The sequence below is a fragment of the Heterocephalus glaber genome, unplaced genomic scaffold, assembly GCF_053883595.1.
Source record: "Heterocephalus glaber isolate CG9 unplaced genomic scaffold, H.glaber_assembly_v1.0 deba00000546, whole genome shotgun sequence".
NCBI lineage: Eukaryota > Metazoa > Chordata > Mammalia > Rodentia > Bathyergidae > Heterocephalus > Heterocephalus glaber.
In genome coordinates this window covers 33,966,407-33,980,814 of record NW_028258147.1, presented here as the reverse complement: position 1 = coordinate 33,980,814, position 14,408 = coordinate 33,966,407, and the positions used below count along the sequence as shown (strand labels likewise).

The following is a 14,408-nucleotide window of genomic DNA, read 5'->3' as shown; positions in this document are numbered from 1 at the left end:
TTTTGTTTGTTTCTAAAAGCTGCTACCTCCATTACTCAGGTGAGGGGAGAGGTTTAAAACTAATCTTAATATTAATTTGGCAATTTATATTACCTTTGGTCTTTGGAATACAGTTTTCTCCTTTACTTTCTTATTTATATTTATTTATTTATTTTTGCGGTACCAGGGATCAAACTCAGGACCTCAAGATTGCCAGGCAGGCCTGGTGCCACTGAGCTACATCCCTGGACCACTTTCCCTTTCTTTTAGAGAATTTAAATACTAAGTTTCTGACCTGTATCCATACTGGATAGCAGGTTGCGATTATCTTTACCTAAGTATTGTCCAATATTTTAGTTATTACTTGAAGGTAAGCTTAAAAAATATTTTGTTGGGGTTCAGTAGTAGAGTACTTACCTAGTATGCATGAGTCCCTGAGTTCAACCCTGTAGCACCACACACACACACACATACACACACACATATGCACACACATGGAAATGTCATATAAACTTTTGTAACTGTTTAATCTGCCTTGGAAAATTTCAATTTCTGTGTATTTACTTATACAATAAAATAAATGTGAAATGATATATTTTACTATTCATTTTAATTACCAAGTATCACTAAAAGGGGAGAAATGGTATTAACTTTACTGGAAAATTCTGCTTTTGAATTATTTTATAACAAAATATGTGGTAGATGAACATACATAAAATTTTTTTTTGTACTGGGGATCGAACTCAGGACCTTGTGCTTGCAAAACAGGGGGCAGAACCACTGAGCTAAATCCCTGGCCCTGAACATACGTAAGTTTAAAAATAAAAAATAGCATGTGGTAGTCGCTTTTCATCTTTGTGAACAAATATCTGAGAAAAACAATTTAGAGCAGGAAGGTTTATTTGGAGTCATGGTTTCAGAGGTTTCAGTCCATGGTTAGCTGCCTCCATTGCTTTGGGCCTGTAGTGAGGCAGAAACATCACATGTGACGGAGCAAATCTGCTCATCTCATAACAGACAGGAGGCAAAGAGGGAAACAGGCCAGGAGGAAGGGGCTCAGACAAAATACACCCTTGAAAGGCATGGCCCAGTGAACCACTTCCTCTAGCTGGGCTCACCTCCCAGCAGCACATTTAGCTGTGCACTCATTAATGGTCAGCTCTCTCATGATCCAGTCACCCCTCTAGGTCCCACCTCTCAACATTGAAGATCAAGCCCTCAAATACACAAGTCTTTGTGCTAAACTTCATATTTACACCATGACACCATGCAAGCCAAAGTTCAGATAAAATCCAATTTTCAACTACATACAGTTGCTCATGTTAGTGAATTGGCTGAAATAAGTTAGAGACCTTGGCTGGATTTTCTTCATCTTAGTGGTTATGTGTATAAAACTAAATTTAAGATTAATTGGAAGCAAACAACCAAAGGAAAAATGGCATACATTTAATTTAGGTGGAATATTTATTTATTTTTCTATGTGCAGGTGATTTATCATTTTTGGTTCTTTCTCATTGTTCTACTGATATATATTCAGTGTATATAAATAAAAATATCAGCATCTATAAAATATAACGGAATATATGCTATTAAAGTGTCATGTAGCATATTGAAAAGGTCAACAAATGATTTGATGCTTACTAGTTTGGGATTATACTTGCCTTTTTAGGCCATATGATTGAGTTCATGACTGTCTTATTCATTTTTTAAAAACTGATGGAGTTTTTATTAAATTCACAGAATTAAAAAACATTTTAGGAGGGACCAGGGGATAGGGCCACCAGGGAATGGGAGTTGGGCCACCAGGGGACAAGGATGGGGTGATGGGACATAGATCAGAGCCAGGTCAGCCAGGCCATTAGAGGCCCCAGCTTCAGGGACCATCACCAGCACCACCAGACAGCTTCTGGGTACACAGACCAGCTCAGCAGCAGTGGCTCCACCAGCATAGCAGAGAACTCAATGTCACCGAGGGCCTCAAGTGTGTCTCAAAGAAGCACTGCTGGCTGATGATGGACGGCACATCTGCCTTGTTCTCAGTCAGCTTGTTAAAGTGCTTGAATATGTGGCCCTCATCCTGGGCAGACTCCTGAGGGGAGCTGTATGGAGGTGACAGCTTTTCCTAGAGGCAGGCTTGGATCAGGGTCAGATCCAGGGTGCCACCAGGCTGCTGCATGAAGAAGAGACAGTCAGTAGCCAGCTGGTGCAGGAGGCAGCAGGGTTCATGGCAGAAGAGGGCCAGAAGGACAGGTTCACATTTCTGCCCATTGGCTGGTGACAGCTTGTCCACCACGCTGGCATTGTCTATGCCATCCATTTTAAGGGTACTGTCCTTGTTGTTCAGTTCAGGGGACACGTGGCAGAGTGAGCAGCTCCGCTCCTTCCCAGTACATCCTGCAAGACAGGCACATGGGAGTCCAGGTGGAAGCAAAACTTGCACTGGATGCAGGTAGCCCGGATTCCGGCAGATATGGCAGATGATGGCACTGTCATCCAAGGTGCCTGGGCCACTACCTGGAGCTGAGGTGCCCTCAGGAGTCACTACCTCCCGGTCTGAGCTAATGCTGCTATTAGGTGAGGCTAGGCAGGGCCCCTCAGTACCATAGCCCTTGGTCGGTGCCATTAGGACAAGCTTCGTCTCATTGGCCCTCAGCAACAACAGCAGCAGGAGAAAGGGCTCCAGTGGCAGCCTCTGTCTCCTTCTTGACAATGGCCATGCCCGGAAGGGTTAGGTGCCATGCCAGGTGCTCTTGGGGTCACAGTTGGCTGATCAGCAGCACCACCTCAATAGCAATGAGGTTGTGGTCTTCAGTGGTGCTGCCCAGAAGGACCTTGAAGATGAATGTGGCTGCCTGTCAGCTACAAGGTCCAGGTCCAGGCATTTGAGGCTCTCCGTGGTAAAGCAGGACTTAAAAACAAGTCCTTTCTAGCCTTGGGCAGTCTCTCCCCACTTAGATCATCCCTCATCCTCCCTGTAGCTTAAGTCCTTGTTCTGGTACAGATAAAAATTGACAGCTATGTCTTGTAAACTAAGTTTATGTCATCTTGTTCTCATATGATTCATAAGACACCATCTTCTTTCAAGATAAAATTACAGGGGCTGGGGATTTAGCTCAGTGGTTCTGCTGCCTGCCTTGAAAGTGCAAGGACCCGAGTTTGATCCCCGGTACCAAAAGAAAAAAAAAAAAGATAAAATTACAAAACTGTTTGATCTTGTCCTGTTCCAGTAAACTTGCTATGTCACTAGGAAAACCACTCCCTTTGACAAAATATGTAAAAGCTGAAATTTTTCTTTGTTCAACGCTCTTCCATTGGACAGGAGTCCACTGAGCCAGTGTTCACCTTAAGTAAATCCTGATTTCTACTGATCTCTCCTGTCTCTTGGAATTCTGCAACGGTACCTTGCACATGCAGCCACTCATCTTGACCTCACCAGAGCAGGATGCTTCAGGCCCGACACATGGGGCTCTGCATTGGAGTAGGAATAATCTGATCTGAAGTCATAACTCTCCTGTACCTCTATGGGCTGGCTACCGCTAGAAACCCTGCTTGCTCAGGGGAGCCATGGGTGCAGGGCTGGTAGAGTTGGTACCAGGATGCTCAGCCACAGACTTGCCGAAGGCCTTAACACTCTTGGTCCTGGCGCTGAGGTGCCCCATACCCAGCTACTGTCACTCATGAAGTACTATAGTTCTCTCCATGAGGTCTTTGGAGCAGCCTGCTGCTTGCATGTGGGACAGTAGTCCGCCACCGTCTGCAGGGGATGCCTGGGTGTGGAGGGCCGGAGGGCCCACACACAGGCTTAGACTCACTGGCCCAAGGGCTGGCCTGTGGGACTGAACCTGAGAGCAATCACCCACCATGTGGCCCACTGAGCCATAGTCTGCGGCAATGCAGACGTCAGCTCATCCATACCACAAAACCACGAAGTGAGTTACAGTGAAAAGAGCTGTATTTTGGCTAACAGTTCTGGTCCAAGATCAAGGGGCACACACACTCCGTGATCACCTTCTTCTGGCCCAGTCAGGGCGAAACAGGACGAGGTACAGGAAGTACTTCTGTATCTGTGTTCTGGTCTCTCTTTTTTCTTAGAAACCTTTAGTATTCAGTCATGGAAGCTCCATCCTGAAGGTGTAATTCTAATCACCTTCCAGAGGACTCACCGCCAAGCACCTAGTAGGATTCAATTTCCACCCTCTTAATACTCCATTATGGAAATTAAAGTTCATTGAGTTAGGGAGACAAACCATATCCAAATCTTAGCCATGGCATAATGATATAATTCTCTAACAACTAAATCACTTGGTAAGATCTGAGAGAAACTGGTTTTTAAGAATAATTGCCTTCACGTGTTTCACATTAAACTATACACTGTTGTTTCATTTTTATGGTACTATTAGAAAATGATCATTTCCTACCCTGGTGAATTGTGGCAGGTACAGTACAGTCCCCAGGCAAGTAGGGAACATTGCACCAATAAGGCACTGCAAAGAGTGGGGCAGGTGGGTTGTCCAGAGATTGTCCTCACTTGGCATCATCAGGTAACAGGGAATAAACATTTGCCAGAATGCATTACTGCATAGCTGAACCAATTTTCAGTGTTTTGGTCCTGTGCTCTCATTTCTCAGAAGTGTAATGATTTTTGCTAGCAAAGATTTTTATTTCCCCATTTTTGAAAGTTTCTGTATTTTCAAGCACATAACTTCTGTGATCACTCACTAAATGGAATTTTTTTTTTTTTTTTTTGGCTCCGGGGATCGAACTCGGGTCCTTGGGTTGCAAGGCAGGCGATGGAGTCACTGAACTAAATCCCCGGCCCCAAATGGAATTTTTTGTTAATTTTCAGGAAAGAATGCATCAAATACATTCACAATTCTTTTTGTAAAAGGAAATGACAAAGACCTGGTTTACTAGCTTTTATAAGCCTAAGCCTAACACTACATATTTAAGCAACTGTCAAAACTTTACTAAGTTGTTGACATCCATGCACAAGTAGAAAATCCTTAAATGTTATTAAACCAAAAAATTTATTACCATTAGCGCACTAATATAGTTTATTAATAAACACTGAAAAAGAAAAATAAAGGAAATTCTTTCTGTGGTGGACTGCTCTTGGCAATGATAGCTTTACAGCAAGCTGACACATTGGCTCATGTTTCAAACACAATAGAAAGCAGCTCCGTGCTGGTGTCGGAATACAATCCTGTCCCAGTGCTACTCAGGAGTCAAGGCTCACCTGGGATCACTTTTAATAAAAAATGGAAGTGCATGCAGAGGCCACAACAATTTTGAAGACAAAAAGTGGTCCTATTGTGTGGTCCCAACACTAAACTCAAAAGTCTGTGACAAAGAGGGGCTCCACTGAGCTGTTTATACTTTGAGTAGTTATACTAATAAGTCAGGTTTGAATTTTTTAAAAAAATTTGTTAATCCTCAAATGGTGCTGTTACAGTTTAACATTTCTGTAAAATGTGTGCATTGAATTGTTATCCAAGCATAGCAAATGCTTACCATTTATTGTTAAGGACTTTAACGGCACAGCTTCTTCAACTTTTACTTTCTTGACCATTCGTGACAATTCTCTTTGTGGTGATTTTGCTTCTGCTATTTTAGTAGAAGCTGATAGACTGGAAGTTGCCCATCCCACTGCTGCTAAATGAGGTGAAAGAGAATGGAGCAAGGCCTCATAACAGAAGGACCCAAATGAAGTAAATCCTTGTCAAATAAAGAAAATCTACCTCCAAACGATTAAAATCCACTGAAGGCAGAGAAAAAGGAGTTCACACTGTGTCTTTTACTTCTTTGGGAACCTGTTTAATTCCCAAAAATGTCTTCAAATGAGGCTTTGAAGAAGTTGAATGAGAAAAGGTCCCTTCCACCAAAACATTCCCTGAAGATACCATCCAGGATTGCGAATGTGAAGCCTGATTCAAATGGACTGTCAAAATGACTTCCACTTCCTCCTCCACCATTTAATCTTTGTCATATTTGTCATAGATGTTTCATTTTTTAACATCTGAAAGTGCCACATATGCCTCAGCAACTTGTTTGAATTTTTGCTCTGCTTCTTTATTCTTAACTTTTATCTGGATGTCACTTTAGTGCCAGTTTCTGTGGTGTGTCTTTTTTATGTTTCTGCATGCCTCAAATTTCATAGTACTGTACCTGTTTTAACAGGTTGTTGGAAAAAGTCAAAGGACAAACAACCAGTGGTGGCTGATCTTCTTAAGGCTCCCACATGGCTGTGCTTATTAAATGAAATTTGTATTAAATATATTTGTTGTTTCTTTTTTGAAGTACGGGGGATTGAAATCAGGTCCTTTCGCTTGCGAGGCCGACATGGTACCACTGAGCGAAATCCCTGGCCTTGTTGTGTATTTCTAACCTCTAGATCAAGTACTGCTTTTTAAAAATGTATTTTATAAATTATGTACAGTAACATTTCCTCTCCTCAGTTAGGCAAATTTTGTCTATCTAACAAGTACACGGTGATAGGATGCTATGTGCTTTCTGCAAGCCATGGAAAAGAGGGAAAGGATTTGAACTAAGGTGGGTGCACTACAAGCAGGGAGGAAAGGAATGGAAAAAAAGACTCAGAAGATATTTGACAGCACATGGTCAACACATGGTATAAGACAGAAAAGTTGAAGACTACTCCAAGATTTCCAGGCTAAACAACTGGATGTTAATCAATGATGCCATTAACTAAACAGGAAAATATAGTGTAAGGATACAAAGGAGTAAACAGGTAAAAATATTCTACTCCCAGCTATGATGAAACCAAAGTTCTTTGTAGGCCATTTAGATAGATTTCAAATAATAAGAACTTTGGAATTAAGGTCTGCAGTTTGGAAGAGAGGTTGAAGCTGACATTTTAGGTTTGGGATTCAAAACCAGGTTTTTGGTAATAGGCCACTGGAATGGATGAAATTGAAGAGGGAACTGTTTATGAAGAATCAAGAGCTTAGCACAGACTTAAAAAAAAAAATCAGGCTTTCTTGGTAAACTCAACCACACAGTTTTAATAAGGCTTAGACTCAGCATCATTAAATATAAGTTAATGTAAAGAGTAGATATGACATATAGAAATTGATGATATATAGAAATTATCTGTAGTCTATAGAATTTTTTTTTTCAGTACTGGGGATGGAACTAGAGGCTTTGTACTGTTACATTTCCAGCCCCTGTGTTAGTTTGTATTTTTTTAAAAATTTGAAACAGGTTCATACCAAGATGCTCATATTTAGAATAACTTTAAATGTGACTATTACATTTTTGAACTTAACTTAGAACACATAAATCTATCTATTCGGAAAGACTGTAGTTTCTAGCTTACTAAATAGCACATTAATCCTCTTCCTCTATGATACTAGTACTTTTCTAAATGAAATAACCAGATATTTGATGATATACTTCCTCTGCAATGTTAAGGCAATATAAATAAGCCATTCAGTTAATTCATAAAAATAGTGTGTATTTAACAAATGCACCTACCAACATCTTGAGATGTTACATAAAAGGTGTGTTTATGTATGTATACATGTGATTTTGGCTGGGAAGTGTTATAATTCCTCAACTTTAATAATATAAATTCTTTACTGGATCTGGGATCATTGCTACGAAAAAAAACCCAAAAAACAAAAAACAAACACTTAAGAACAGATTCTCCCCTCCTTGTTACTTTCAAAGAATGAATGAATTTGTCTAGAGTGTGACTATGAAATCATTTTTTATAAGAGACCCAGGAAATTATGATGCAAGGGATTTAAGAACAATATATTGAGAAATACCTTTTAACTAAAACTTGTAAAAATATGTTGAGAAATGTTTATAGATTGCAGAAACATGTTTTTAATAACAGTGGTATATGGTCCAAGTAGAAAATACATTTCTTTATTCAAATCACGTTCATTTTCAGTAAATGTTGAAATAACAGTTTTAACAAAGCTACATTTAATTTCAACACATTCCAATCTAAATTCTTTACTATTTACCAAAAATAACTTTTTATAAAGCTTAATATTTTGTCTAATATTATACAGACTATCAATCTATATTTTTGTGTTTCTCTAAAAAATTAGAATAGCTTATGAGAACATCATATAAAACTAATTGGTATATTACACACCAAATGTAAGTACAGATCCTGTACAGCGAGAGTATACATATATATTACAAGAGACTAAATGCCTTGTTAAAAGTAATATTGTACAAAATCTTTCACAGAAAAAACTGCATTACAAAATGATGGTGGCTTGCATATCAGCTATTTTCCTTTCATGAATTTCTTTCAGTCGGCATTAATTGTCCATTTAGCTTCATCAACAGTTTTACCACGAGACCAGCCTACAAAGTAAAACATATGTTTGTAACGAAGATGAAATATGTAAGAATGTTTACATGATACCAGGCAGTTCTAACTGAAAGGGAACATTCTCATCAGGTGGTAGCTTGTTAAGAAATTAAGGACACAGGAGAATTAGGTTTTTTCCCCCCGTGTACTGGAGACTGAACACAGGGCCTTCACACAGAGCTACATATCCAGCAAATATTTATTTTTTATTTTGAGACAGAATCTTACTAAGTTGCTAAATTGCCCAGGCTGGGGTCAAACTTGCCATTCTCCTTTCTCAGCCTTCCAAAGTGCTGGCTGGGATCATGGCTGTATGCCACCCAGCTTCTCAGGCTTTTTAAAGAGATTTAAGAAACAACCTGCTGTATAAAACTAGTGCTCAGAGAGGATACTAGTCAAGAAGAGGGAAAGGCTGCCTAATATCTTGACTGGCGAGACAGGGAATACTGATGAGAATTTAAAAATATGGCACAAGAAAGAATTTGTTATAAAACTGAAATAAATTGTTCACCCATGTTTCTGGCTTTCCTTGTTTTTTTTTTGGTACCGGGGATGGAACTCGGGTCCTTGCGCTTGCGCAGCAGGCAGCGAAACCACTGAGCTAAATCCCCGGCCCTCTGGCTTTCCTTCTTATGAAAGGCTTTCCCCTTTTTTCCCTTTGATTTAATATTTTAATTTCATCTAATATTAGAGGTTTCCCTTGAAGTTAAATTATGTCACTTAAGAATAAAACTTTAGTAATACAGTAGTACACTATTACAAGTCCAAAATAGTCAACAAATACTTACCTGTTTTGTGTGTACTATAAAGCTCATTTTATTTTCCATACTGTGGATCTGAAAACAAGTATCAGCATCTCCTAATTGCCACATAAAACAACCATACTTAAGACTGATGAGTAAAGCCTGCAACATAATTAGAAATCACTCCATTAAAATATGTAGTAAAACAATACCTCTTATATGTACCCTTAGTTCTAAACATAATGGTTTTGAATTTTATAGTAAAGTCTATTCAAAGTGCCTACACTAGCCCCATACAGTCTGCAGCACAGAACCTAGATGGTAGATTTCCAAGAACAATAATAATCTTTGGATCAGATTAAAAACAATTTCAAGATGCCAGTTTTTTGTTCTTGTAGGGTTGTTTTTTTGAGATGAGGTCTATGTTGCCCAGGCTAGCCTTAAACTTGTGATGCTCCTACCTTAGCCTCCTTAGTAGCTCCAGATTAAAGATGCCCAATCAGTGAATTTTAAGATAATGAAATGTATTATGAGGTTTTATTTTTTGCAGGTTAAAAATAATCTCTTTAACTTAGTAACTTTAAAAAATTTTCACATGGTACTTATTATTATTATTATTTTTTTTTTTTTTTAGTTTTTGGTACTGGGGATCAAACTCAGGTCCTTGCGCTTGCGCAGCAGGCGCTGAAACCATTGAGCTAAATCCCTGGCCCTCACTCGGTACTTATAAATCTGAAATTTTATGCAGTACTAACAGGATGTCTTAGGTAATTTCACCCCACTGAAAATAAGCACATCGATATATTTATTGTAAAAATAAGCATTACATATTTATATATTTATTATAAAAATTAATAGTAGCTTTCATAAATTCAACAAAATTGCATGTCATAATGAGTAACCCATTCCTTCACTTGCCTAATATAATGCTGTATTTAAGAAGGCACTCGACGTATTTTTATTATTTTAAATCTTTAACATTTTTTGATTGACACATATTTGTACATATTTAGGAGGTATAATGTGATGAGTTCATTTTGTTGTTGTAGTGCTGGGGACTGAACCTAGAGCTTTGCACATGTTCGGCAAGTGCTCTACCACTGAGCCTCACTCCCCAGCCCAATGTGAGGGATTTTTTTAGGGAGGCATTAGAGAGAAAATATTTAATGAAATTCAAGAAAAAAAGTAAAAAACTTTCAAAAAGAGGCATTATGTTTCTGTGAATAGTATAAACACATTCTTGCTTTCTATATGCAACACTTCTTTTTTTTGTACCGGGGATCAACTTCAGGACTCTGTGCTTGCAAGGCAGGCACGGTGCCGCTGAGCTGAATCCCCGGGGCCCTCTTCTTTTGAGTTGGTAAAGGTACAGCACTTTCATTCCAAACAGTTAAAACATGCACTTGAAAAAAAAATCATTAAGAATACAGTCTTGAGATAAGTATAGAAAAAGTGTTACATAAAAATATATTAATCTGTCTACATTAAACACCTAAAAATGTGCAAGTAAATTCTTTTAGAACTATATCATATTCCTTTATGCAAAAGGCATTTAATACAACTCTAACGGTTATCAAAGTCCAAAGTCCAAGTCCAAAATCTTCTCTGAGATTTTAGGCAAACTCTTAGCTGCAAGCCCCTGTACAAATGAAAAGAAAGTTAAACCCTTCCAACATTCAACGGCACTAAATAGACATTTCCATTCCACAAGTTACAAACAAGGGGATAGCAAAGAATGGGAACAAAGCAATATCCAAATCCAGCAGGGCAAACATTTCATTCCACAGTTCCACTTCCAGCATCCCCAGCAATTTGTGGCAAGTTGTGAACTATGCAGGAATTGGCTGGCTATGCCCCCTATGGCATTCCCGGTGGTTGTAGATCTTATGGCTTCTTTTTTGGCTTGCTTTACTCACTCCTTGCAGCTTTTCTCAGATAATCCATGTTCCCGGCTTCTCCAACCTTTTGGGGTCTCCACTGCACCTTTGGCTTCGCACTCACAGCTTCACACACTGCCCTCTCAGGGGCACACTGCCTGGCCTCCCATGTCATCTCAAATCTGGGTGGAAGCCTTCCTGAACCCACAACTCTTGGATTCTGCATGTACCTAAAAATAGCACCACTTGGATGATACCAAGGTCTGCTGCCAGCTGGAGCAGTAGCCAGGCTTTCTTTTCTCTTGGCTGTAGGAGTCCAGTGCCTACGAACCATTAGGTGTCCAGTGCCTATGAACCAAATCCTGAGGAACAACTTTCCTAGGGTGCTGCCATTCTGGAACATGGTGCTCTGGGCCTTTCTTCTTAAAGCAAAGTCTTTCATTTTGTAATTTTGAGGCTGCAGAGGGTAGAGTCCTGCTGTTTCTTGTGATGGCCTCAGGCTATCTTTTCTATTCTCCTGTTCCATTTCAGCAATCAAGATCTCTTCTGCTCTATCTTTGCAGTCCACAGCTTTACTGGAGCTTCCTTTCTGGACAAACTCAAAATGTTTTAAATTATTCTGCTAGGCTCTTTGCTCTGGATTCTCAACACAAAGCTGGCTAAAAGCCCCCAACAGTAGCCATGCCATGGCCTCAACATTAGACTGCCTTGAAATTTCTTCTGCAAGATTAATTAGTCCCCCTCCTCTCAATCTCACTCTTAGGCAAAGCCTCTGGAATGAGAAAAATACAGAGAAACATTCTGCCAAGCCACAAGACACAACATCTGGAGTCTGACAGATCTGACCAAAATTTCCCATCAAGTACAGCCTAAGGCATTCTAGCTCTTTTTTTTTTTTTTTTTTTTTGGTACCGGGTATTGAACTCAGGTCCTTGCGCTTGCACAGCAGGAGGCGAAACCACTGAGCTAAATCCCCGGCCTCCAGCTCATTTTTACCTGACATCTCCAAACCTTTCCAAACTCTTTCCACAAACTAGTACCAAAGGCTTCTGAACCACACAGTCAGGTACAGTCACAGCAATGACCTCACTTAATCTGGTACCAAATTCTGTTTTAGTTACTTTTCTCATTGCTGAGACAAAATACTCAAACACCCACAAGTTAAGGGAGGAAAAGTTTATTTGGCTCATAGTTTGTAGAGGTTTCAGTCCATAATTGGCTGGCTTCAAGGCAGGGTGGCATGCCAGATAGACATCTTGGAGGAGAAACAGTTTACGGCAGACAGAAAGCAGCAAAGCAACAAGGGTCAACCACAGATCTTTCTATGTTTTATCTAGGCTATTTAGGGTGGGTAGTACTCAAACCCTTAATCCTAGTGCCCTTGATCCTAGCACTGCACCATGTATTGATCCCAGTGTCACACATTCTAGATCCAGCCACCTCTGAAAAAGCTCTACCTATGACTGGATGAGGCTTTGGAGGGACAATCTAGACACAAGCCATAACAACCCTTGGGATGACAGGAAGTCGGGAAAGACCAACTCTAGTTTCAAAAATAAATTACACTAAAGATGAGAGTCTACATCTCTATAATGACATTTTATGAAATGTTACAATTTGAAATAGTTAGAAATATATGAATCTCAATTTCACACCAAACTTTGATTCTGAGCACAGCTTACATGTAAAGTAATGACATCTAAGACACTCTTGACACATGACAATTGGATGTTTCATGCACACGTCTCGTTTACACTGACAGCACATGTATTTCCTTTCTTGTGTGACTGGCCATTCTTGTCACCTCTCTTGTCTTCCTCTTTTGTCAGGGGCTTCCAATTATATTGTACCATGTTCACTTAGCAAGAAAATAAGTTATCAATAAAAATAAAATCAAATATGTACTGAGTGCTTAGAATAAACATCAACATTTTCACATCAGGTATTTACTTGCTTACAAAACCTAAAAGATTACATCAGAAATAAAAACCCACATGAACTACAATGTAAACACAAACAAAACAGAAATAATCTTTGCTTCAGCTGTCATACCCAAGGTAGTCTTCACACATGAAAACTGCATGTTCTATACACAAGTATTGCTTACACTGACAGCACGTTTTATTTTTCTGTCCTTTTTTGTAGGGCACAGTTGACATCTTTTTGGTTTTCCTATTATAGTAGTAGGTCTTTGTGATGCTGAGCCTGCCTGTTCACCTGTCAGCTCACCAGTGTGCTCCACAATTTTTTTTTTGCATAATTTCTTGGGCAGAGACATTTTGTTTTTCCTCTGCTGTAAATACTCTCGTGAGTTTCAGTCCCAATCTTCTAAGAAAATTTCTATGGTATTTTGCACTTGTTATTTTCTTTGTAAACTATTAAACTATTGTGTCATACATGTTTAGGACTGAGTAAAACATGTGTTTCAAGTGACATCATAGTTGCTGCATAACTCATCAACATCTACTCCACCTTTGGTTTTGTTGCAGAAAGTTACCATCTCAGGCTTCCATTTTGTTGAGGTTTCCTTATCAATATTTTCATCATTGTGCAATTTTTAAAAATTTTTAGTTAATTAAAAAAATTTTTTTTTTGGAACCAGGGATCGAACTTGGTACCTTGTGCTTGCGAGGCAGGCGGAGGCACCACTGAGCTAAATCCCTGGCCCCAGGTATCTTTTTTGACCACAGTGGAATGAGTCTAGAAACTAAGGAAATCTGGAAAATCTACAAATACACTGAAATTAAACAACACATTCTTTAACAATGAACGAGTCAAAACAGAAGGGAGATTAGAAAATACCTTGAGATAAATGAAAAATATAACATATCAAAACTTAGAGGATTCAGCAAAAGTAGTACCAAGACAGAAATTCATTGTGGCAAAAACTAACATTACAGGGAGGGGCCTTTTTATTTTATACTGAAAGAAAAATTACCAGTGATGCTATCTTCCTAAATTTTCAATTTCAATTTTAAAATTATCAAATTATCTTCCTAAGTTTTTACATCCATGGTGATCTGTATTTAGATTTTTCTTGTGTGGCCTATCACTGTAACTATTCTCTTCTTTGTTAATTCATAGGGCATACTTAAGTTCAAAACAGAAAGTGACCTTTTCCTTGCTTGAGCACTACAAACTTCTACTGTGTGATGGCAAACTCTCTAGTGCCACTGCCTTCACTTACAATCCACAGGCCACAGCTGCCCAGCTATGCCTCGAGTCATCACCTGAGGACAATCCTTCAATTTCTGTCCATTCAGCTCATGCACTCATGCTTCAGGTATTGACTGGTCTTTTAAGAATGTATCTAGTAGAAATTTTTGATGGATTGTAGGGGTGTATTTGATAGCTTCTACTGAATAAATGGAATGTCACAATTTAGTCTTTCTGCGTTTATCATTGTGCTTTATTTTTAATTGTTTTGGAAAAGAAATCATCAACATCTTTCCTGTG

General features: G+C 39.1%; 2 protein-coding genes and 2 pseudogenes across 9 annotated transcripts in view; 1 reads left to right on the top strand and 3 right to left on the bottom strand.

The window, feature by feature from the left end:
- Positions 1-14,408, top strand: part of LOC147829672 (uncharacterized) — a 76,558-nt gene that overhangs the window by 36,491 nt on the left and 25,659 nt on the right. Inside the window, exon 3 of one of the 5 annotated variants that reach the window (XR_015448660.1) lies at positions 14,037-14,235. The exons of 3 other annotated variants lie outside the window; for them this stretch is intronic. Coding sequence is in view for 1 of the 2 variants with exons in the window: in XM_087204482.1 (XP_087060608.1) it covers positions 14,105-14,235 (131 nt within the window). In the remaining variant the exon portion in view is untranslated. Of the gene's footprint in view, positions 1-11,864; positions 14,236-14,408 lie in introns of those variants that run through there. One more of the 5 variants, XM_087204482.1, reaches the window with a different exon arrangement.
- LOC101698934 (transcription intermediary factor 1-beta pseudogene) lies at positions 1,853-3,892 on the bottom strand (annotated as a pseudogene).
- On the bottom strand, positions 3,482-6,120 carry LOC101698572 (dnaJ homolog subfamily B member 6 pseudogene; annotated as a pseudogene).
- Krit1 (KRIT1 ankyrin repeat containing) overlaps positions 7,851-14,408 on the bottom strand; it is a 57,931-nt gene continuing 51,373 nt past the window's right edge. For all 4 annotated transcript variants that reach the window (XM_004862376.4, XM_004862378.4, XM_087204475.1 and 1 more), the window contains 2 exons: positions 9,121-9,237; positions 7,851-8,325 (listed from right to left, as the gene is read on the bottom strand). In XM_004862376.4, coding sequence (XP_004862433.1) covers positions 8,257-8,325; positions 9,121-9,237 — 186 coding nt within the window. In that variant the 3' untranslated portion in view covers positions 7,851-8,256. The remainder of the gene's footprint in view (positions 8,326-9,120; positions 9,238-14,408) is intronic.